Source organism: Trachurus japonicus, chromosome 19 (assembly GCF_045865225.1).
Source record: "Trachurus japonicus isolate A0001 chromosome 19, Traja_1.0".
Lineage (NCBI taxonomy): Eukaryota > Metazoa > Chordata > Actinopteri > Carangiformes > Carangidae > Trachurus > Trachurus japonicus.
This window is the reverse complement of record NC_140925.1, coordinates 5,175,880-5,200,528: the sequence shown is the minus strand read 5'-3', so window position 1 is coordinate 5,200,528 and position 24,649 is coordinate 5,175,880. Positions and strand designations below refer to the sequence as shown.

Here is a 24,649-nt window from a genome sequence, read left to right as displayed (position 1 = left end):
TTTAAGTAGGTTAAGGTCATAGTATATTTTTTTCATGGCACAATTCAATCGGATCACGAAATGAAATTTTTACTCGCATTCACTTACATGGAGATTTTTTCCAAATTTCGGCTCTCTATAGTCATAGCAATAGGTTCATTACCTTTAATTATCGGTGCATGTTGTTTTGAGATCAGCGGAGCAGAGACGTGAGCTGCTCAGTGAACACAATGGAGGTGAACGGTACAGGTCCCCTGTCCCTCATCAAACTCATCAAATACACAATCCAACAACTCCACAACGCTCTGGTGGACAAGTTGTGACCTGCACATTCACCACGCTATGAGATAATAACGTAACATCATCACAGAACCAGTACCGTTCACCTCCATTGTGTTCACTGAGCAGCTCGCGTCTCTGCCCCGCTGATCTCAAAACAACATGCACCGATAATTAAAGGTAATGAACCTACTGCTATGACTATAGCGATTATGGCGATAGGAGAATTTGCCAAAAATGTTGAACTATCCCTTTAAATATCGTATCAAGAAGGAGGAGGAGGAGGAGGAAGAAGAAGAAACAGGAAGTGCTCATGAGGGTTTTGTGTGGCTTTCAAAATAAAAGAGATTAGAAGTCAGTCACCTCATCCATTGCAGGGCCTTGCGACAATGGACTGTGATGCTGCTAATGAGGCTCGGACTGAATAATGGCAAAAACAGAACAAGATATCATTCATGCACATGCAGTTAATGAAGCTGTTTCTTCTGGCTGCTGAACTACTGTACGGATGAACTTTTATTCTACAGAGACACAGTGAACAGTGACACATGATGACGATGGAGCAGCTACGGTGTCAGCACAGTCAGGCAGGAAATGGCAGGAAAAACTCCACACATGTCGCTCTACTGTACAAATCTGAGAGAGAGAACAAACTGAAAGAGCAAAAACAAAAAAAAAACAGAGAGTGAGAGAAGAAGTGGAGGAAGAAAACGACGACCACATGCTTCATCAGAGGTGAGAGGATGAGTGTATAGAGAGCCGAAGCGGAAGCAGGAAGTAACGGTCGCCATGGGACCTCAGCTCGGAAAAAGTCTCCATGTAAGCGAACGGGAGTCAAAGTTTTATTCCGTGATCCGATTGAATTGTGCCATGAGAAAAAAAATATGACCTCTACCTGTTTAAAAAATCATGTTTCATGCCGAGAAATCAGCAGTTTGTTGTATAACTATTGTAAAATAAAATTCAGAAGAACCCGTAACCAGAACCAAACGCCGCCCTTTCCCGTGTCAGTTGGTGACGTATTTTTTGTGGGACATCAGATATGAAGTCCGTAGAGCGTCGTCACACAAAATACATTCTTCCGTTTTACGATAAACTGCTGATTTTTTGTCATGAAACGCAATGTTTTAAAGGTATACTGTAGTATGTAGGAATTCCCCCCATCTAGCGGTGCGGTTGCATATCTGAACGTATTCTTGATGTTGCATTCATGTGAAATCGGGCAGACAACAGACGCTGCATGTAACAGGATAAACAAGCCTCTATGTAAACAAGTGGTCGGCCAGCACGAGGCAAAACAATACAGGCCTGACAATATGTTGTCATGGTGATGTCGTATTGTTTACCTGACCCACGTTTTACCGTCTTTCTCTCGTGGAGTAAAATGACATCCGGTTGGTTTGCCGACGGCCGTCTGCCTGACTGCACCTGAATGCAACACCAGTGCCTCCGTCCTTCCTCACACTTACACAGTGGTGACAGTTTTAACAGGCCGAGCCGACAGCTGCGGTGAGTTTCCGTGGTTACCTACTGTCACGCTGCCACTCAACGTAAACACTCGGTTCGGTGCGTCGCCCACTTATGTATTTGTAACGACTTGTAACAACTCATTCTAAGGTACCAGAAAGCTTTCATTTGTATGTGGGTGTGATTCCACTTCAGTGAAATACGTATTTATGAAAGAAATATTTGATTTTTGCTAATAAAAAGCCAAATAAGTTACATACTGGGGCTGTGAAGAGATAGAAGTCATATTTTTTTCTCATGGCACAATTCAATCGGATCACGAAATAAAACTTTGACTCCCATTCACTTATATGGAGACTTTTTCCGAATTGAGGTCCCATGGCGACCGTTAGGCTACTTCCTGCTTCCGCTTCGGTTCTCTATGCGAGGATGGGAGGGAGAGGGGGAGGAGGAGGAGGAGGAGAGGAGGGGAGGGGAGGGGCTGCAACAAACAAGAATAAACGGTGAGACAGCGCTGTTCTGGACGCGGCGAGGAGCGGGAGCAGGTGAAACTCAAACAGGAAGGACGAGGTGGGAGGAGGACGAGGAGGAGGGAGGTTGGTGGTGGGAGGCACATCAGCCTTACCTGGCTCGGTCGCTGCTAGTGGGAGGAGGGGTGGGGGAGGGGGAGGCGGAGTATTCCCCCGGCTGCTCGGGGATGAGCGCGTCAGTGGACGGGACTGGGGGGTGCACGCTCGGTGGCGTGGAGGAGGACGAGGACGAGGATTTACGCGTGGACGACGAGCCCCGGCGCGACACCCAAGAAGTGTCCATCACCCTGACACCCATGCTGCAGTGGGACAGAGATGCACAGCCAATCAGATCAACGGGGGGAGGGGGAGGAGAGGGGGCGTGTGGGTGGGTAGGTGGGTAGGTGGGTGCGTGGGCGGGGCTTGAACGCATCATCATTATCAGGGTGGCGAGGGCGGGGGAGTGGGTGAGGTGCAGCTGACCCAGGATCGGGTCTTTGTACTGTATCGTCCCATTGAGGATTATTGATCCTCCACATGCAACAAGAGTGTAACGACACAGTTTGTCTGGTTTAAACGGGTTCAATCCCTGCGTGAGGTCAAAGGTCAGGTCTTCTAGTAACAACTGTCTGCTACTACACACAACAACAACAACAACAACAGCAGTTTGGATGAGATGCGCACAAGAACAAGGTGTTTGTTATGATCCCTGTGTGAAACAACGGAGAGGAACAGTCCAGTCAAAACCACAAAACTACAGCAACTATCGGATCAGTTTTGCTGAGCTTTGCATAAACAGTCAGGATTCCCACTCTTTTCTTGAAATCGTTTTCCAGCTGCTACCGTCTGTCTGACACGCATGTTAAGACGCCACATTCACCACGCTATGAGATAATAACAGAACGTTACCAGACAGAGTTGTTTTAGAGGGAAATTCATGCAAAACCGCTGATGCACGTTGCCTTCGGGGGCAGTTTTTCAGCAAACAGTCTCTGTATTTCCCTCTAAAACAACTCTGTCTGGTAACGCTCTGTTATTATCTCATAGCGTGGTGAATGTGCAGGTCACAACTTGTCCACCAGAGCGTTTTGGAGTTGTTGGATTGTGTATTTGATGAGTTTGATGAGAGAAACCAAGAAATCCCATGAGCCTCCGTAGTGTAGCTCTGAGCAGCTCACGGCTCTGCTCCGCCGTTCTAAAAATAGCTTGCACCGACAATTAAAGGTAACGGACCTACTGCTATGTGAAGGTTTTAAGAAAGAACTTAAAACCTATCTTTTTGACAGGCTTTCAACTGATGTTGACGTTGTGGGGCCTCTGTAAAGTTTACCTGTAATTGTGCTGTTATGTATATTTTGTTGTGATCTCTGTACTGTATTTTATTGCATTTTATCCTTGTTGTAAAGCACTTTGTGATTTTATCTATGAAAAGTGCTATATAAATTAAACTTACTTACTTACTTACTTACTATGACTATAGGGATTATGGCAATGGGCCAATTTGCCGGTGGTGCTTCACTCATCCACGCCCATGGGTGGATCCTGTCTATCTATTTAATGAACACCTGAAAGCAACTGTCTAAATTGACCTGACGAAGAGCGCATTGCTCGAAACGTTGTCCCTTTTTAATGTAGTCCTCCAATCAATTTTTGTATACTTGGGAGCATCTACAGTGTGGCGAGTCCTTTCTTCTTTTTGATGTTCGCCTCCCTGGACTCAGCACCTGGTTGCACTTGGATGTGCGTGAGCTTTTTTTGTTCAATTTTTGGCCAATTTGCCGAAATGTTGAACTATCCCTTTAACATTTGGTTGCTCGGGGCTTCTGTAGCTTCTCACCACATGGAGCAGGTGAACAGGTAAAGTTTTGTCTCCCGTGTCTCCTTCCTTCACTGTTTATGCAAAGCTTTTTAACATCAGGATAAGGTGTGTTAAAAAAAAAAAAAAAAAGTCAAACTGTTCCTTTAACCTAAACAACAACACGACAGGAGGCTTCTGTCCTCTCTGGCTCAACGAGTCCGTCCAGAGACGCCACTTAAACAAACACAGAGAGAAAAACCTGCTTTGTTCATGTCACCCCCCCCCCTCACCCCCAATCAGTAGGAGACATTGAACTATAGGAGTCCAAGTTGTGTGACAGCAGCAGACACCTGACAGGAGCATTAAACACACACACACACACACACACACACACACACACACGTATATATATGTGTGACAAGTGACAGACAGGTCCTGTCACGGTGCAGCTGAGACGGACAGATGATGAATTGGCCGATGAGAGGACGAGTGGACGAGTGGATGAGTGGATGAGCGGAGGGAGGAGAGGAGAGGAGAGGAGGAACAATACTGTACCTTTGTATCTTCCTAATGCTGCGTTGTTCAAAAACAGAGACAAGCACAGTGAGGACAGGAGGGTCAACGTCAACGCCTCGTTAACGTCGTTATCAGAGCGGCAGAGGAGGAACGGGAAGTTTAAAGACGAGAACCAAAGATGGAGGACAGGAAGTCCAGAGGAGAGAGATTTAAAGGATCGCTCTGTTTAAGTGTAACGAGGTCAAAGTTTCAGTGATGGATCCAAGAAAATCCTTCAAAATAAGAGCCCGACGGAGACAAATGATCATCCATTAAGTTTGTTTTAATTTGAAAAGATTCAAACTATTTCCTTTAATCAGTGATCAGTGTGGTTTTGTGGCGAGTTGTTCAGACACGAGTTCTCCACAGACTTTGCTCAGGGGTATGTACTTAAAGGTTCAGTGTGTAATAATTGTCAAGGTTTATTCTGAATATACTACCCATGAATATTAATTAGGATTAGTATAAGTGTATAATCGCTATAAAATAAGATTTGTTTGGTTTTCGCACTGCAAAAACTCAAAATCTTACCAAGAATATTTGTCTTATTTCTAGTCAAAACAAATCTAATTATACTTAAAATAAGACTCATCACAAGTGGAAGTGGAAAGAGATTAGTTCTGACTAGAAATGAGTCAAATATTCTTGGAAAGATTTGAGAACGCTTGATGCCATGGTTTTCCCCCCAATTTTACACACTGGACCTTTAAAACCACTTTACAAAGTCCTCAAACTGATATTTACATCGATTCACTCTGTTTTTATTTCACCACATTTTCCAGAAGATGCTGCTCAGATATTTTGCTCTGATAAAAAAAACAAATCTCAGACTTCGAGGTCAGTCAGAGAAAACAGAGCAACAACACACACCAGAATGCATCAGGGGAAAAAAATAAATAAATAAATAAAAACAATCCAGATAAGTAGTCCAACTGTGAGTAAATCAGTTCAGGAGTTGTTTTTTTGTGTGTAATCCTGCAGACAGACAAACAGAGACAGGTGAAAACCTTTAACCTCCTCTCTCTGCTGCTGCTTTTCCACTTTTGTGTGTTTTATTAAAGCACAAGGCGAACCGTGGGAATGAAGATTTCATATTGTGTGTTTTTTTTAAGGCACAAGATCTTCAGAGCTGTGAATTTATTTGTGTAAAAATTCAACTTTACACACAAACAGGCTCAGATGTGAGACCTGCAGTGGCGTTTCTATTGATCCGCCGGCTGCAGGTTTAATTAGCAGGAGAAGCTCGTGGTCTGTGGTTCTGCAGTGCAGACGGCTGCGACTACACCGCCGGCTCTAATAAGACCGAGGGAGTATTAAAGCATTAAAGAAAGGAAGACACGGAGCAGGAGAAAGAGGAAAAGAGAGCGACTAACTGGTTTGCAGCTAATCCTCCTCTGCAGCTCGAGGATTGTCAGATTCCTCATTTCACAGACTAAATGTCAGCTCGCCCTGCGTCTCTCTATCTCTCTATTTCCTCTCTTGTTTTCACCAAGCGCTCGCAGGCAGGTGGATGAAAGAGTGACACCGGATCCTCCCCGTCCGTCCACCTCGTAGTGAAACTGAAGCCTTTATCCCCCCCACACCCCACTCCTACTCCGCCCCTCGAGGTCTCGTCTCACATGAAACTTGCGTAATCAGATGGGAATTCTCCGGCTCTGACTTCACTGTCAGGATGAAGTCATGTGGAAACTTCACGTGCCTCCGAGTGGCCGTGTTTAGAAAAGAGCTGTCAGGTCGGATCCACCCTGAACGCAACAGAGGAAACCGCTGATTGATCTGATCACTGGGAGGTTTTTTTTTTTTTTAGATTTAGTGGGCTGAATTCCTCTTATCGACACACTGTTTGTTTCAGTGATAGTTTCTGTGATTCAGATCATTCAGAGAAACTGAGTCTAAACTTTAACTCTCTAATTTGTCCACTACAAATTATATTCCCATTTTTCATTCACAAAAAGTTTGTATATTTGTTAAAACGAAGCCCGTAGTCGTTGAAAAGCTACAACATCAACAAGTGAATTCTTTCTACATTGACTAATTAGACAATAATTAGTCATTTATAAACACAGTTTTAAATATTTAACTCTCAGATTTAACATAAAAAAAGATAAATAAAAAGTATTATATCAGTTACAAACTAGTTTTTAATTATTCACGACGAGTTGTCGTTGAGTTATCAGATCATTTATAAAGTGTTATTAGATGTTTTATAAAGTAAAAACTAGTATTAACGACCTGAATTAATCATGAACAGCAGTATTAATAAGTGTTTATTAAACATCTATTACCCATCTATTATCTATTATTATTTTATGTTTAAGTGAAGCATAAATGTCCATCTAAACAGTTTGTTAATAATTTACTGACACTTTATAAATGCTCTTATGAACCACTGACATCTGCTAATTAACTAGTTTGTTACTGATATGATAATATTAATTAATTTAGAAATGTTAAATCCATCCAAAAATTACAGACTAATTCATATAAATGTAGGAAGAATGTTTTATGACGGATAAAATAAGAATCTAATAAATCTTTATCATGTGTAGTTATTATAATGTTTTACCTTTACTTGTTTATTTGCCTTTTATATATATTATAAATGTTTTCTCTGCCTGTTATTATCAATAAAGTTTTTAGATATTTAAAGTCAGGTGTTTAAACATCAGATTTGGACTTGATCCATAAAGAAGTGATGAGTATAAATAAAAACCAGTCTTATATATATAAAGTGTCTGATCGTACCCGTCCTTCTTGTAGAACTCCAGCATCATGTTGTCCGTGGCGACGCTGAGGGGCCGTCGGCTCTGGTCGCTCTGTCTGCGGTCGATCTGCTCCATGTCCGGAGACGGCATGGAGCTGTAGTTGGCGTTGTGGTTGGTGTGGACGGGGCTGCCGTAGTTCCCCGTGACGTTGAACTCGATTTCTGAGAAACAAGAAAAGAAAAGATAGAGGAAAGTTAGTTTGGCTGCTTCCAGACAAAAATCCACTTCCTGTTGCATTATCCCTCCTCCTCTTCCTCCTCCTCCTTCTCCTCCTCCTCTTTCTCACCTCCGGGGAAGAACCAGTCGGCGTGCTGGATGATGGGCTCAATGATGCCGACGATCTGCAGGGAAACTGTCGTCATCATCTCAGTGATGTTGCTGCAGCGAACAGAGACAGAGACAGAGACAGAGACTTTAACATCTTAACTTGCACCATTATTTATATCTGATTGTATTAAATTCTATTGTAATGTACTTTATATGTAATATTGTTTATTTGTTATATTGAAATATGTAATATTGTATATATATTTCTAATATCGAAATGTCTAATATTGTATATATGTGGAAATGTTTCAGATTGTATATTTGTTATATTGAAATATCTTTGTAAATAGTTTGTAAAAAGCTTTGGCAACAACAAATTTCTGTTCATGCCAATAAAGCTGTTTGAATTGAATTGAATTGAATTGAATTGAATTGAATTGAATTGAATTGAATTGAATTGAATTGACAGAGTCGCTGTCGGGATCATCACAGTTTAGACTCGGGCGGCGGATGAACACGTTTTCATGATACTGCAGAGGCTTTAAATAAAATAAAACGACCGACACACAGAAAAAATGAAAACCATTTCAGAAACGTGGCCTATTAAAATCCTAATTAAAAGTTAAGAGAGGGATGAAGAGTTAGTGAGATTTACACAGAGATATAAAAGAAGTGTCTGCCCCCCCTCCTCCTCCTCCTCCTCCCTGTCTGCTTAGTCATCGTGGTGCGTTCACTGTGTCGGAGCCCACCGGCCTTTTGTGTTAACGGCTCTTTGAGCTCCTCGACTATCAGCAGCTCAGAGGCGAGTGATTCCTCTGCTCCTCGTCCGTCTGCTGCTGCTGCCGCGTTACAAACTGATTCTTCACATGTGAGAGCAGAGAGAGAAATAACTCTGAACCTCAGATTAACTCTGGAAACCTCGCTGATGGGAAGAGGAGGCAGGGTCAGTGAACGTCTCACAACAATTGAGCTCCATGACTCAGAAATCAGACTCTGGAGACAATGTGAAGGCAATTTCCTCTTCTTTTTTTTTGCTTTCATCTGAATGGTGCTGTGCTGTATTGATCCTGTATTTATGCTTTACCTCTGATGTATTGATTTATATTTATTTATATGTATTTTTTTAATATATTATTTTATTTCTACTTGTAGGTATTTATTAGTCTATTGGGGGTTTATAGCTTAATTTTATATTTAGGTCTGCAATTGTTTAGATAGGCTAGATCTGTTTCTTATTTTTTCGTTGTTGCAATGAATGACATGTGAATGTTGCTGCTGTAACAATCACAATTTCCTGTGAAGGATTATTAACAGTCGTACCCGCCCTCGTTGTGCGTCCACAGCAGGTTTGGTCCGAGGACGATCGCGATGTTCCCTGGCGTCATCTTGTTCACGTCCTGGTACTCGGTCAGTTTGGAGAGGAATTTAATCAAATACCTGCAAAAACAGACGCAGGAGAGAAGTTGTTGTTTAAGTTGTTTATTATCAGCAGGATAAACCCCTTGAGTTGTCGCAACTCGTATTCGAGGGGGTCCTGCACACCTCACATCAACATAAAACACAACAACACAACACATCACAGTACAATGAAAGGATACAGAACAAAACAATAAAAAACAAAACAAAACAAAACAAGACAAAGACAAAATCTGGACAGACATACAAAAATCAATCAGACAAGTTGCAACCGGGTTTGGACGGGTATTTAGCGAAATGTGGTGACAGATTCAATGAAAGCATGAACAAGTAATTTCAAGATGAGAAGACAGGGCATGATTAAAGCAATTAAGAGATGGAGAAGATCTGAGTTCAAACATATTTTTTGTTAAAACTCCCAAAGAAACACAAGCTGGAGCTTTGATTTCTGTTTTGTGTTAAAGCCCTGAGGAGAGAGATGGTTGGTCGTATGTTTGAATGATTGTAAATCTGTGATTTTGAGTTAAATACTACAAATAAAAACCGACTTGGCTCCTTAAAGCTGAAGATAAATGACCTCGAGAGTCTGTGTGTCTGTTTCCAGCTCAGTGAGAAATGTGGGAAATAACAGAACAACACTGAGCTGCTCGTTTCCAACGACACACGCTGGCTCTGTGTTCGTTTATCCGGCCTATCCGAGCTAAACACACATCATCATCATCATCATCATTGCAGCAAACCGCTCTCTCCTCCTCTTCCTCTCTGCTCCGAGGCTCAGAAATGGGCCAGTGGGTTTGTGTGGCTGTGTGCGAGCAGCCGAGCTGGATGACTCATGGCGAGCTCGACTCCGGCCCAGTGAACATGAGGCGGCTCGTTGCAGCGAGCAGCGATCATCTGGACAGGTCTGACAGGTCTCCTCCCAGGACCACCGTCTAAAAATACTTCCTATTTGTGCGATTTGATGATGACACTGACAAGTGCTGCAGCAACTCCCTCTTTAATTTCTCCCCCATGCCTTCATCTCCTCTCCTCCTCCTCCTCCTCATCATCATCATCGTGCTTCTCCTCTGTCACACAGTTCATCTTCATCCAGCTACAGTTAAAGTTTTGATCAGTTTTTACCGGGTCAAACTGAGGTCAGTGTGAGACAGATTGAGCCTCGTGGATTCAGCGCCTGCTGATGTGATGAAGTTAAAGGAGAATTCCGGTCATTTTCTAAGTAATGCTCTACAGCTCTAGGTCTAGGCTCTAGGTTTTGGATGGGAAAAAAAGCATCAATATGAATATAACTGCTTTGTTTCCCATCCAAAATCATTTTTTTCATTGACTTTTGTGTTGATTAAATTATGATTTTATTTGTATACTGTGAAGCACTCTGTAATCGTACTACGAAGGGTGCTATATAAATAAAAATTTACTTACTTACTTAATTACTTTTGGTGGAGACTCTAATTAAAAAAAAACTACAATTTTTTTTATTCTATTTATCTCTAAGAAACCGACTGAGACTCGTCTCCTCACTCTTCAGCTCATTGTTTAGATTTTATATCTCTATAAAGCACTTCCTGGTGGAGACCAAACACTGAGCTACGAGAGCAGAGGAAACAGTGCACTGAAACATGACTGCTGAAGTTTCTACAGCTTCTTTCACTCACCAAAACAAATAATAAACACATAAACAAATGAAAAAACATCTTGGGTTTGAGAGTCAAGTGATGGAGTGAAGAAAGGATGGATGAAATAATCTGAATTACATTTTTCAGGATGTTGTTTTTGGTGATTTCATTGTCGTAGTTAAATGAACTCATTATCAAGAAAAAACAGAAAAAGAGTTGGGATTAACCGAGGTGTTACAGCTGCTTTACTTCCACGTCGGTTTGGATGAATAAAAAAATCTCATGGAGACTTCGACTCACTTGAAGTTGTTGTTGTTGGCCGGCGGTAGTTTCTCACAGGCGTTGAGCAGAGCCTGGAGCCTCTTGTCTTGATCTTGAATGCTGAAGAAAAGAAAAAGGTGCGTTCAGAAGAGTATAAACGTAGCTATATAAATGTTTTAAAACTTACAGATTTAAACTTTGTAAATGTAAAAAGGAGATACAGACTTGGAGGCCTGGATCCAGTCGTTGTAGAGCTCAAAGCTCATCAGAGGCTCAGGGAGCTCACGCAGGTACGACTTCAGAGCGCCTGGAGGAGGAAGCAGACGGAAACACATGAGTGTATGAGTGCGTGTGTGTGTGTGTGTGTGTGTGTGTGTGTGTGTGTGTGTGTGTGTGACTGATGCCTCTGTCGTCCAGTCGGGAGATTTCATTACCACTCTGAAGAAGGAAGGAAAAAAAGAAGGAAGAAGGAGCCGGTGCAGATTGAAGTCTCAGGATCTGATCGTTTTTATGTGAGTGAGTTTAATTTCCTTCTTCTTCTTATTGCCGACTCGACTCGACTCTGTGTGTGTGTGTGTGTGTGTGTGTGTGATATAGTAAATGTGTGTGTCATTCACAGGCTTCCTCACGTTTGATTCCTGCAAACCAGACAAAATCATCGGACTCTCCACTCGGCTGAGATTATGGTCTGTTATATTATAGAGATGCTTCAGTGTTCTCCAATCAAAGCAGCTGTTAGATCCTCTAATGCTGTCTGAACCTGAACGCACCAACAGAGGAGGAGGAGGAGGAGGAGGAGGAGGAGGAGGAGGAGGAGGAGGAGGAGGGGGGGGGCGTCTGACATTTTAGACATTTTTTTTTTACTTTAACCCCAAACCGACAATCTGACATTTTCTCCTCGTTTCATGCAGCGATCACTCAGGTGTGTGTGTGTGTGTGTGTGTTTGTTTGAAGTTTCAGCAACATTCAACCAGCCCAGAGATCTCTACTTATTTGTCTATTCAGAAGTTTAAAGGGATAGTTCAGCATTTTGGCAAATTGGCCCATTGCCATAATCCCTATAGTCATAGCAGTAGGTTTGTTACCTTTAATTGTCGGTGCAAGCTGTTTTTAGCTATGGAGGCTCATGGGATTTCTTGGTTTCCCTCATCAAACTCATCAAATACACAATCCAACAACTCCAAAACGCTCTGGTGGACAAGTTGTGACCTGCACATTCACCACGAGTTGTTTTAGAGGTAAATGCAGAGACTGCTTGATGAAAAACTGTCCCTGAAGGCAATGCGCATCAGCGGTTTTGCATGAATTTACCTCTAAAACAACTCTGTCTGGTAACGTTGTGTTATTATCTCATAGCGTGGTGAATGTGCAGGTCACAACTTGTCCACCAGAGCGTTTTGGAGTTGTTGGATTGTGTATTTGATGAGTTTGATGAGGGAAACCAAGAAATCCCATGAGCCTCCGTAGCGTAGCTCTGAGCAGCTTGCGGCTCTGCTCTGCCGTTCTAAAAATATCTTGCACCGACAATTAAAGGTAACGAACCTACTGCTATGACTATAGGGATTATGGCAAAGGGCCAATTTGCCAAAATGTTGAACTATCCCTTTAATGTGTGCATTTGTGCATCACACTGCTGCAACACAGGTGTTCCTAATAAAATGCTCATTTACTGTAGCACAAGTTCACACAGACACACAAACCAACTCTAATACAACAACAAGAAACAAGTATTTCCAGTCACAGTCGTCGTGTCATTTTCCTGCGTTGACGAGGAAGACGACGGTCGACCGAGCTTCTCTCTGACTTGTCTTACCTCCCCCCACCCCACCACCACCACCTCCACCTCTCTCTCTCTTTCTCTTCGGTCTGCTGCGTTCAATTCCCCTGGGGATTCTCAGGATGGAAGACAACCAGCGAAGTCGGAGCGTCCCTCAGCTCGGAGGCTGCTGTCATTCTGTCTGAGTCTCTCTCTGCTGCTGCTGCTGCTGCATGTCTGAGAGTCTGGATCTGTGTGTGTGTGTGTGTGTGTGTGTGTGTGTGTGTGTGTGTGTGTGTGTGTGTGTGTGTGTGTGTGTGTGTCTGTGTGTATATAGGTATGTTGTGTGTAACTGGAGCTACATAAACAATGTTACAGTGAAACCACAGGACGCTGCTCTGCTTTGTCGTGTTTCCAGAGGAGACAGGAGTGATTGAGAGGGAGGCTGAATGGAAGATGAACTCATACTGCTCATACAAACCCCCCCTAACCTCCCCCTCCTCCCCCTCCCTCACCCCTCACCCCCCCCCTCCCTCTCTGTAGGACCGGCTCACAAATGAGATCTGCTGTTAGAGCTAACTCACTTTAACATGGCATCGTTAGAGGAGGATACGGCCTCATCTCTCTTCCTCCTCACGCTCCACTGAACAACACTGAGTGACGGACTTTGGTATTTAATAATGGGACAGACTGTGTCGTTCCTGATGGGGGGGTAGAGGTGGAGTGCAGGGGGGGCATGATGGCTTTCAAAGTGGAGACTATAGAGACTATGTTTTGTATGTTTCATTTTGAGTGTTGTTCACTATCTTCCTGCACAGAGACTGCAGGTGCAAATGAGCGATGATGATGATACTGCGTTCTGTATGATCCATAGTAAAACTAATTAGTCTGACAGATTTCAGAACGCTTCCTGAGCCAGGTGGAATAAAGACGAAAAAAGACGGCGGCCCTGAGGGCTCAACAACACGGCAACAACTGGCAAGAAAACACACAAACGTGCTGCAAATTCAGAAAACATCTTCATCAATTGGACAAAACAAATGCTGAACAACAGAAGTGTTTCTGAGGACACGAAAAAGTGATGGACACAGCCGATGAAACTGAATCGGGTGATATTTACAATAAAGGAAATTAAACAGACAGAAAGGTCCGTCACTTTTTTGTGTCCCCAGAAACACTTGAACAAACTGATGAAGTTGTTTTCTGAATTACTTCATTGTTACAGACTGATGCTTTGAGACTTTGTACCACAAAGCTGCATCGAATGTTTGGTAACACTTTACTTGACGCCTATCTCTATAACTCATTATAACCATACTTATAATGAGTTATAATGCAGTTATAGCACTGTATAACTATCATTATAAACACTCATTAATTATCATAAGGCTTTATAACAATAAGCATAAGACATCATAGAGCATTTCATAATGGCTGATAAGGTCTTGGTATTATAATAGAGTTATAATGCTCTATAATGTGTTATGCTTATTGTTATAAAGTCTTATGTGAGTGTTTATAATGATAGTTATACACGTTTATAAGCCAGTTATAACAAATTATAACTATATTTATAATGCATTATCGATGTGGGCATTGTCAGTGAGTTACTAACAATTATAACGTATTATAATACCTGACCTTATAAGTCATGATAAAATGCTTTATAGTGTGTTATGATTATTGTTATAACGCATTATGATCATTTATGAGTGTTTATAACTATAGTTATACAGTGTTATAACTGCATTATAACTCATTATAAGTATGGTTATAATGTATTATAGAGAGAGGCGTCAAGTAAAGTGTTACCGAATGGTTTGTGTCTTGTTTTACTGGAGGTACTTGAACGCACCATCATCATCAGTAACACACACAAAAGAAGACTTTTCTTTAAACTCGTCTCACAGTTTTAAAAAAGCTTTATTGTTTTTCCCGTAGCTGAACAATATGATGATGAGTTGTTGAGCTGCAGATCTCAGGTTTGGATGTGACAGCAGCTTTATGCAGCAGTCAGATTAAAAGAAGAAGAAGAAAAGATCAGTGGCTGCATCATAAAAAACCCCCGAGAGCTTCTCTTTCTTTAGTCGTCACTCACAGGTCGGATTTAAAGGAGAATCAGTGACAGCAACAAAAAGACGCCAAGAAAACACATCCCGCTTTGTTTTTTTGGTTGTTGTTTGTTTTGTATTTTTCTTTTTTCTTTTTTTTTCATCACTGTCTGACACTAATCCCAGTTATATTTGGAATTTATCACTCCAGAAGGAGAAGAAAAAGAAGAACAAAGAGGAGGAGAACGGACAGAAACTGCGAGCTGAAGTGAATCCTGATCAATCTGAAGTAATCCTCCAAATCTCCCGAGTGGCTCCGACATAAAAACCTTCAAATTAAACCTTCACCTGGTGATTCAGGATCGGAAACACGCGAGAAATAAAACAAACTGTCAGAGGGATTAAATGAAATTATCCCCCTTCTTCTTTTTCTTCTGTGGCAGATTAATGAAGATGTTTATTCCCACAGTGACGTCTCAGTGACACGTGGACAGAACGAGCCGAGTGCAGCGCGCCGCCGGGATGAGATGAGATCGGATCCCCCAGGGAGAGAGGCGGGAGTCGGTTGTTATGGAAACAGATGAAGTACAAGCAGGAGAAGGGGAGAGGGGGAGGGATGGAGCTCAGGTGCGTTCAGGTGGTCCCGACCGTGTGGTTGTGTTTAGAGTTTCATCCTAAAATCGGCTATAAAAGCGCCGCTGTTTCACTATTTTTAAAGGGATAGTTCAACATTTTGGCAAATTGGCCCATTGCCATAATCGCTATAGTCATAGCAGTAGGTTCGTTACCTTTAATTGTCGGTGCAAGCTATTTTTAAAACGGCGGCGCAGAGCCGTGAGCTGCTCAGAGTTACGCTACGGAGGCTCATGGGATTTCTTGGTTTCCCTGATCAAACTCATCAAATACACAATCCAACAACTCCAAAACACTCTGGTGGACAAGTTGTGACCTGCACATTCACCACGCTATGAGATAATAACAGAACGTTACCAGACAGAGTTGTTTTAGAGGGAAATTCAGAGACTGCTTGATGAAAAACTGTCCCTGAAGGCAACGTGCATTAGTGGTTTTGCGTGAATTTCCCTCTAAAACAACTCTGTCTGGTAGCGTTCTGTTATTATCTCGTAGCGTGGTGAATGTGCAGGTCACAACTTGTCCACCAGAGCGTTTTGGAGTTGTTGGATTGTGTATTTGATGAGTCGATCAGTGAAATATATGAAAACAATATAAAACACAATCTAAAAATGACAGTTGTTGTTGCTCTAGTTTATTTAGTTTAACTGGATAAAGCTTCATATTTAAAAGTAGTGCAATGTTCAGCTGTCAGAAATTAAAAGCAGCCTCCTCCTCTCGTCATATTTGCAGCATTTTGTGCGGAAGTAGAAATCATATGACGCCAAACGCCTCCTTTGATGTGAACGCGCACAGAGCACAAAGCTGAGAACCAGACTTAACAAACGGAACGTTCAGGTGGTTTGTTTTGTTTTTTGTTGACAGCTCACCTGCGATGGCGTGCGGGTCGGCCGAGTACTCCTGGACGTCCAACACGCCGCAGTCCAACGACGCCTTCAGCTTCTTCAGTTTGGAGGCGGACGGAGCGATTCTGAACAAACCCTGAGACACAGGACGACACCGGTCAGACAGATTCACACACACACACACACACACACACACACACACCAAGAAACAGCTAGAAGATAAATTAAATAAACTAAACTAAACTAGTTAAAGAAGAAGTGACTGGCAAGACTCAGATCTGCTGCTGCAGTAAGACACAGTGTGAAAATAAATAGGCTACCACATTCAAAACTCAATAAGGGAACTTAATCCATAATAATGCATGGTAAGTTTATTAGTTGATTATAATTAGTTTTAAGAATTTGAATCTTCAAAGTGTCAGATAAATGTAAAATGTGAAGTCCTGTATTTGTTTAAATCAAATAGCATCAAAAGGAATTCGTTATATAAAGTTCAAGTGCCTCAAAGTGTCATTTCCACCGATGAACACAGATTAAAAGAATAAAAAACAAACATCAATCTCCTACATTAACTTGACATGGCGACATCATTTCAACATGACTGAGACAGTTTGTGTTCAGAAAGTTGTTATTTATGTCTGAAAAGACGATAATGAAGCAATAACGAAAATAAAACTGACTAAATTAAAGTGTTTTAATGTATTTTTTGGTAAACATGCATAATTTCTACTATGACTTCCTCTTGTGAAGTGCTGATACTGTGAAGGCACGTGTGGACATTATATACTGTAACTTTATTCCCAGGCTGAATATCAGTAAAAGAAAATATAAATATTTACTATTCATTATTTAAATGTTAATATTCTTTTATAATATAAAAGAAAATAAGGTAGTTCTGGCCCTTTAAATATGTAAATGTTATAGTACAATAATAATAATGGATGTTACAGATATTGAATTAACAGCGGTCACTTCTTTTTGTTGCTGTTGTTTTGATTTTTTCCAACATGTCCGACGTCTCTGTCTCTGAAACTGAACTTACATCATCGCTGACTCAGCAGCAGCTCGCCGTTCATCCCCAAAGGTCAGTGTGTGTGTGTGTGTGTGTGTGTGTGTGGGTGTTTTTCCTTCAAACATGAGGAATCAATAACTTTTAACTTCCACACCCGTTTTGCCGGTGAGACTTCAAGAGGTTCAGGATTAACAGGATTGAATTAACACAGAATTAAAGCGATGTGTCTCGGAGCCAAAACCTCATCTGAAAACGTTTGTAACAAAAGACCCAACGAGCTCAGTGTCCGACTCGGTTAAAGTCTCACACACACACACAGATCTGCTGAGTCACTGTAAGCTGCTGCTGCTGCTGCTGCGCCGGCTCCACCAGCTGACTGGATGATGATGTGTCATGACTCGGGGATTTCTCACCTTCACACGTTCATTAAACAACAAAGACAAACCGCTGTGTGCACGTCAACCTCGTTTGTCCCCGTCGCTAATTAAGACTGACACACACGACTCATGAATGGTTTTGTTTCCTGTGTGTGTGTGTGTGTGTGTGTGTGTGTGTGTGTGTGTGTGTGTCTGACCTCCTCCTGCATGCCACACTCCAGCAGCATAGTGACACAGGCCTCGATGGGAAAGGCAATATCTCTCCCGCTGAGCGCTAAGTGCTCCTCTAATGGTTTCCCATAGCATGGTTTCTCCACCCAGGTCTCTGTTGGACACACAAATACACACACACACACACACAGCGTTAGTCACACACACACACACATTTTCACGTTACATTCGCTGATGCTCGGTTCTTCCAGGAATTGGTTGCAGAAAAGTGACCTAAGACAAACAGAAACTCTATTTTCTGTTTGACCTTGAAGGCAACAAAACCCTGTTGTCTTGCTCAGCTCTTCGCTAAGAACAATGAGTTCCCACGGTCCTTGAACGCACCATTACCACATAGGCCATAGGAACAATGATACTGTCTGTTTGAACTGTGTGTAATAGAGACGTCTTGGAGTTAATTACGAGACTGTAATCAAATTAAACTCTGTATGTTCTGGATCCAGTAGTCAGGAAACTTATTTTATCTTGTGTTGGCAAAACTGATGAATTAACATATCATAAAGATTTTATTATAATCTGCATGTTCTCATTTAAAATTATATATTATATAATGACATAGAACCTCTGTAATAATGCATGCTGGGAAATCTGCTAGTTCTGCTTCTTTAGATTCATTTATTTAAGTCAAACAAACACATTTTAAACAGCTCATGTTGATGCATAATTTGTTTGTCAATTCTACGTATTTATTGCTTATTAATTTTATTATAACATCATTTCTCCCAGGTTATTAAAGTACAAGTGAAAACTTTGACTTAGTACTAACTGCTGATGATTTTATACATAAATGAACATGTTCTCACTGTGATATGAACTCACCCTGATGGGCTTTGATCTGGGGCAGGATACTCTGCAGCAGCTCTAATGACTTCCTGTGGTACTCGGCCTGGACTTCTATCAGCTGCTCAGACAGACACAGAGACAGAGAAAGAGAAGAGTGTGTGTGACGTTTGGACGTGTGGGACGTTTCACCGTCTTCGCTCCGTCTCATTCTGCTCCGACGCCGTATACTTACTGTCTGGAAGTAGCTTGCATAGTCAATTTCTTTGGCCACAAAACTGTACATGTCGGCTGATAACTGGTCCTGGAGGAGGAGGAGGAGGAAACACATCAGAGGAATAAGAAAACTAATATATAAAGATTCAGACAGATGTAAAACCCACAGGTGGTTAAATGACATTAATAACAGGTGTTTGCCTCGGGGGGCAGAGCTGTTGTTAATGTCATTCGCATCATCACACCTGTTGGTTTCCTGCTGTGGAAAAGGTGAAGTGAGCAACAAACATCCGACAGCAGAAAATATTTAATCCTGTTTAAAGCCGTTACAGTGAAATGTAAATGTGTGTGTAGGGCATCTGGCAGCTCTTTATAAAGAGAGAGAGGTGAAAAATTATTTACTGCCTCATCGTTTTGGCCTGAGAAGCTCCAGCTCCACATATTTTCCATCTCTCCCGTCCGTTAACTCACAGCTGATCGTCTGGATCAGGTGCGTTTGGTCAAACAGCAGCCAGTGAGGTGTGGGCGGGTGGAGACACGTGGAAAATATGTGAAAAAATCTTATTTAAATCCAAAGCTGGAAAGACTTCCGTTTAAACTTCTGCATCCTTATAGCTTAGATTTAGCTGCTGTTACCATGGAGACAGAGGAGACAAGTACATGGCGTAAACCCCACTGGAGGTGGTTTTGGGTTTAAAGGACAATTCCAGGCAAATTCAACCTAGTTTCCTAATATTTTAGGTCTAAAGGAACAAATCTGTCGATTTTCTTTTTAATTGCTCCTGTTAGAATAGAATAGAAAATACTTTATTAATCCCTAGGAGGGAAATTCAGATCGTCCAGCAGCTTACATACAGTAACAATGATATGATATAAAAGATATAAAATGATATAAAAAGTAAAAACACAACAAAAAATAAAGCAAATGTTGAGTAAAAACACTAGTTCTGTCTGCATTTGTTTGGAGGCACAACGTTTTCATTCAGGGGCAATTAAGAAGAAAATCTTCAGATTCGTTCTTTTAGATCTAAAATATTAGGAACTAGCGCCCCAGGTTGAATTTGCCTGGAATTCTCCTTTAAGTTGCTTTAAAGGGATATTTCAACATTTTGGCTTGAAATGAACTGTTCCTTATTGACACTTGTTGTGTATAGTAGTTATAAACAAACTCTAATCAACAAACAAACAAACAAACAGGAAACCGGACTAAAACATGACATGACTCCAAACATTAGATCGTTTCTCAGTGTTGTAACCAGCAGTTTGTGTCATTGTCCCTTTATGTGTGAAGTGAGTAGAGGCACTGACTCGACAGATCTCCATGCGGTTGGCTGCCTCCTCCATCTCTTCCCTGAGGTGGTCGGCCTTGGCTCCGCTCGGCTGCAGGTTGCTGGAGAGACCCGAGGACTTGGTGGACTGGTAATACCTGAGAGGAGGAGGAGGAGGAGGAGAAACAGAGATGAAGGACATTTATTTTTTTTTACATTTTGCCTTCAGCAGCTTCAAATTTTCTTTCTTCTCCGTCCCCGCGGGAAATAATCATCGACATCAACACGAGCTGACAGAAACTGTACGTCCTCGTTCATCTCTCTCTCTCTCCTCTTCGCTCTCTGTCCGTCACACTTTCTGTCTGACTGCAGATAATATGAAGCGCTGCCAGAGGAGCTCAGCAGCACAGCGGCATGATGGGAGAAATAGTCTCAGATTTGGGTCACTATATAAAAAAAATAAATAAATAAAAAAAAGAAGAAAAAAACCCCTCACAGACTGGACTGCAGTGAGGAAAATCAACATTTCTCCCGTGTTGCTGCTCGTAACGGCAGCGAGACGACGGTGAATCAGCACAAAGAGAAGTGTGGCGATGGTACGTCTCAGAGATCAGACGGAGCGAGAGCTGATTGGACGACGGGGAGAAGCCGCAACGCAACGATGACTCCGACATTTTAAGGTCGCAGAGGGTTTTTCTTTTTAGGTTTTTTTTTTTTCACACGTTTCCTCAGGTCTCAGGTTTTAGAAACAACAATCGATTCAGTGGAGGAAACACAGAGTCGACAGAGAAGAGAAACTTTCATCTACAGTTACAGGTGTTTCATCCTCACCTGATTCACCTTAAATTACAGATCATTAAAAATCCACCAATTTTATGAATCAGCATCATGTTATTAAAGGGATAGGGATTGCCATAATCCCTATAGTTTTAGCAGTAGGTTCGTTACCTTTAATTGTTGGTGCAAGCTATTTTTAGAACGGCGGAGCAGAGCCGCGAGCTGCTCAGAGCTACGCTACGGAGGCTCATGGGATTTCTTGGTTTCCCTCATCAAACTCATCAAATACACAATCCAACAACTCCACAACGCTCTGGTGGACAAGTTGTGACCTGCACATTCATCACGCTATGAGATAATAACACAACGTTACTAGACAGAGTTGTTGTAGAGGGAAATGCAGAGACTGCTTGATGAAAAACTGCCCCAACAGGAACGCACATCAGCGGTTTTGCATGAATTTACCTCTCCCTCTTTCTTGGGAAACCAAGAAATCCCATTAGCCTCCGTAGCGTAGCTCTGAGCAGCTCACGGCTCTGCTCCGCCACTCTAAAAATAGCTACTGCTATGACTATAGGGATTATGGCAATGGGCCAATTTGCCAAAAATTTTGAACTATCCCTTTAACATATTCATGATCCTCTAAGGATGAAATCAGTGATTTTGAGTGAAATATTTTGACAACAGATATGAAAGAAGAGGGTTTTAAAGAGTTAAACACCTCTTTGTTTTTTGGCTCTATTTTCTCTCAGCTGTTGAACTCAACGTATCCCTACGCATGAGCGCTCCTACTGCACGTCACATGGTGCAGATGAGTCTTTAGGATCATAAAGAGAATCTACTGCAGACAACTATCTAATAAGATTATTACTGGAAGCCCAGAGTCTCCAGAAGATTAGTTCAAATCTGTTTAATCTAATTGAGACTAAGATTTTCTCCAGATAATCCAACACTGATATTATATCTGTACATAATCACTTCATATTCATATTCTACAAATATTGCTTTTCATTCATGTCTGCTGCTGCAATTATGGGAATGTCTCCATCTTTGGACAAATAAAAGAAAAATTTAAGGGATTATTAAAAAACACAGTTGTGAGTGTGACCTCTTTTGTTCACATGTTTGAAAGCAATCAAAGGGATAAAAAAACACATTTGTATCATCATATATTCACTTTGTGTTAATAAAATGTGAAGTTTTGGCTTTTTAAATTTGAAACTGAATGAAGAGATGAAACAGTCAAAATCTGAAATACACTTTGCTGGATGTTGTCAATCTCCACTAAACTCGACTCTGTGTGTCATCAGATCGTCGGTGTGAAGCTTCAGGTCCGTTCACAGCAGATGGAGTTTCCTCTCTGATCACAGTCGGCTCTGTTTCTCTGTTTCTCACACATTTAGATTAAAAAATTAAAAAAACAAACCCCCCTCAGACTCACCGTGTGCGTGCAGAGTCCATGTCCAGGACCAGCTTCGCTAAGTGTTTCCTTTGTTTCTGGATGTTTGGGATTTCCACCTGAGGACGGAGCACACAGGTTTGTTTGATTATGTATTTGTTAGTTTGTTTGTTGAAGAACAGAGTGCGTGTTGTTGTCCGGGGCTTCACACCTGTTCAGGTCAAACCCACCTGAGGTTCTCATGGAGATCCGTTTACAGACTAATCACAGCCTCAAACCTCAGACATCAGCTCGTTTCTACTTGTTTTCACTTCCACATTGGATTTTAAAGTCTCCCTAAAGACGCATTTAAAATATGTAAAAATGCTCTTCTATGACTTTTTTCTTTTTAGGATTAAAATTGCTTTCCCACAAAAAAGTCCTGTTGTCCTCTTGGGTCAAGGAAGGAAGGATGAAAGGAAGGATGGCAGGAAGGACGAAGGGAAAGAAGGAAGGAATGAAGGACAAAGGGAAAGATGGGGGGAAAGAAGGAGGGGAAAAAGGAAGGAAAGATAGAAGGAGGGAGGGAACAGATTGGGTCAAAAGGGAAGGCAGTCAGAAGTAAGGACGAAGGGAAGGAAGGGAGGGAAAAAGGATTGTGGAAAGAAGGAAGGGAAAAAGGAAGGAAAGAAAGATGGAGGGAGGGAACAGATTCGTTAAAGAAGAAGGAAGGAAGAAGGGAAAGAAGGAAGGGAACAGGTGAGATGCAAAAACAATCAACGGGATTGGTTGCTTGGGATTCTGACGTATTAAACCTGACTGGGTGCTCAAAAAACTGAATCCAACTTTTTCAGACTCTTTGAAACTGCATTTCAAATCTAAAAGTTGTGGCTGCATGAGCGACTTCGCTGCTGAAATGTCTTGTAGAAGAATCGAAAAAAAAAATTTTTGGTTTAGGGGGACATTAACATTTTTATATCATTTAGAAAAGTTCATCCAGGCTTTAATAATCATCATCATGTTGTCGTGGTTATCGTACCTCTGCGAGGTCGTACAGCGGCTCGATGACGTCTCTCTCCGTGGTGAGTTCGAACAGGATGAGCTCCTGAGCCAGTCTGTCCTGCGTCTCGCCGCACAGCTTCAACATTTTCCTGCGAAAAGACGAAAAAAACATGAGAGAGGAGCGGAGAGGGAGCAGCTCCGTCCTTACATATTGATGCAGTTTCTCTAAATAAAATCCAACAAACAAACAAGACTGGTGTTTAAACATGTCGCATATGAATTAATGCGGCGAGGTGATGTAACGCAGAGTAACTCACCGCAGCTCAGATACAAACATGTGTGAATAAAACATCTCAGATATTAGTAGAAATAGGAAAAAACAAACAGACGATTCTGACTGGAGGAGTCGGAACAAACTCATCACATAGTTTTATTATCATCCAGATGTGAACCAGACTCAACAACATCTGGAGTTCAAAGTGAAAGACACTGTTGTTGTTTATAACTTTTTTATCTATTAGGATGTCCAATCAGATAAGTGTAATTCCTGTTGTTGTTTCTAATATTTGGAGGGAAGTTCAGAAAGTGTGTTTTGAAATCAAGGGAAACAATTTATTTTTTAAAGCTGCGGATGTTTATTTAGCATCATTTTACTTAGGAGGGATATGATGCAAAAAGAGACGATGACTGGAACAGTGTAGGTGAAGACACTGTCGAGAAATAAAAGATTTTCACGGGTAAAATTCAAGATGTAGAAATGTATTCTAATTTTCCCTTTTACATAATTATGAAATCTAGATATTTAGGCTTCTTAAACGACATCATGACTTCATGTTGTGTGTTTTTTGTTAATTTAAACGTATAGTTATGATGATATGTCTCTTTTATTTATGTTTTAATGACCTTTAACCATCATTATTTTCCATTGAAAGCACAAAAACATCTGTTCATCATGTCACAGCTGCAGTAAATGCTTCCAATGCTGCACATAATCAATGATGATGTAGATTACTGTGTGTGTGTCCTCACCCTAGTAGCGACTCGTCTCCGAGCACGGCCGCCCCGTCCACCATACATTGTGCAAGTGTCGTAAGAGGAAGTTTCTTCTGCACAGAAACACAAACAGTGGATGAATCAACGTGTCGATCACAACAATAAATCAAAGGAAATCAAAGGTTACATTTCTTTTTTTTCCCCTGCAGGGATCAAAAACATAATTCTGATACTGATTCTGTTCTTGAATATTGTGATCAATCACCTTGTAATTAACCACCTGTTCATAACAATGTACAGAAATGTGTAGTGCACTTCAATTTCCAGTGCACAGCATAAAAAACACCAGTTTATTTAGATAATAACAATAATTGGGAGATGAGATTATGGTTATTTTTCAGATGAGATGACAAAAAGA

The 24,649-nt window shown here is 41.5% G+C and overlaps 1 protein-coding gene across 2 annotated transcripts in view; it reads right to left on the bottom strand.

Annotated features, from left to right (window-relative positions):
* Positions 1 to 24,649, bottom strand: part of LOC146967218 (rho GTPase-activating protein 44-like) — a 97,907-nt gene that overhangs the window by 9,599 nt on the left and 63,659 nt on the right. For both annotated transcript variants that reach the window (XM_085761550.1, XM_085761551.1), the window contains exons 4-18: positions 24,268 to 24,344; positions 23,276 to 23,387; positions 22,300 to 22,376; positions 20,122 to 20,239; positions 18,833 to 18,901; positions 18,637 to 18,718; positions 17,784 to 17,911; positions 16,222 to 16,333; positions 11,138 to 11,219; positions 10,952 to 11,032; positions 8,940 to 9,056; positions 7,639 to 7,730; positions 7,333 to 7,513; positions 4,588 to 4,605; positions 2,351 to 2,554 (exon numbers count right to left, since the gene is read on the bottom strand). In XM_085761550.1, the coding sequence (XP_085617676.1) occupies positions 2,351 to 2,554; positions 4,588 to 4,605; positions 7,333 to 7,513; positions 7,639 to 7,730; positions 8,940 to 9,056; positions 10,952 to 11,032; positions 11,138 to 11,219; positions 16,222 to 16,333; positions 17,784 to 17,911; positions 18,637 to 18,718; positions 18,833 to 18,901; positions 20,122 to 20,239; positions 22,300 to 22,376; positions 23,276 to 23,387; positions 24,268 to 24,344 (1,550 nt within the window). The remainder of the gene's footprint in view (positions 1 to 2,350; positions 2,555 to 4,587; positions 4,606 to 7,332; positions 7,514 to 7,638; positions 7,731 to 8,939; positions 9,057 to 10,951; positions 11,033 to 11,137; positions 11,220 to 16,221; positions 16,334 to 17,783; positions 17,912 to 18,636; positions 18,719 to 18,832; positions 18,902 to 20,121; positions 20,240 to 22,299; positions 22,377 to 23,275; positions 23,388 to 24,267; positions 24,345 to 24,649) is intronic.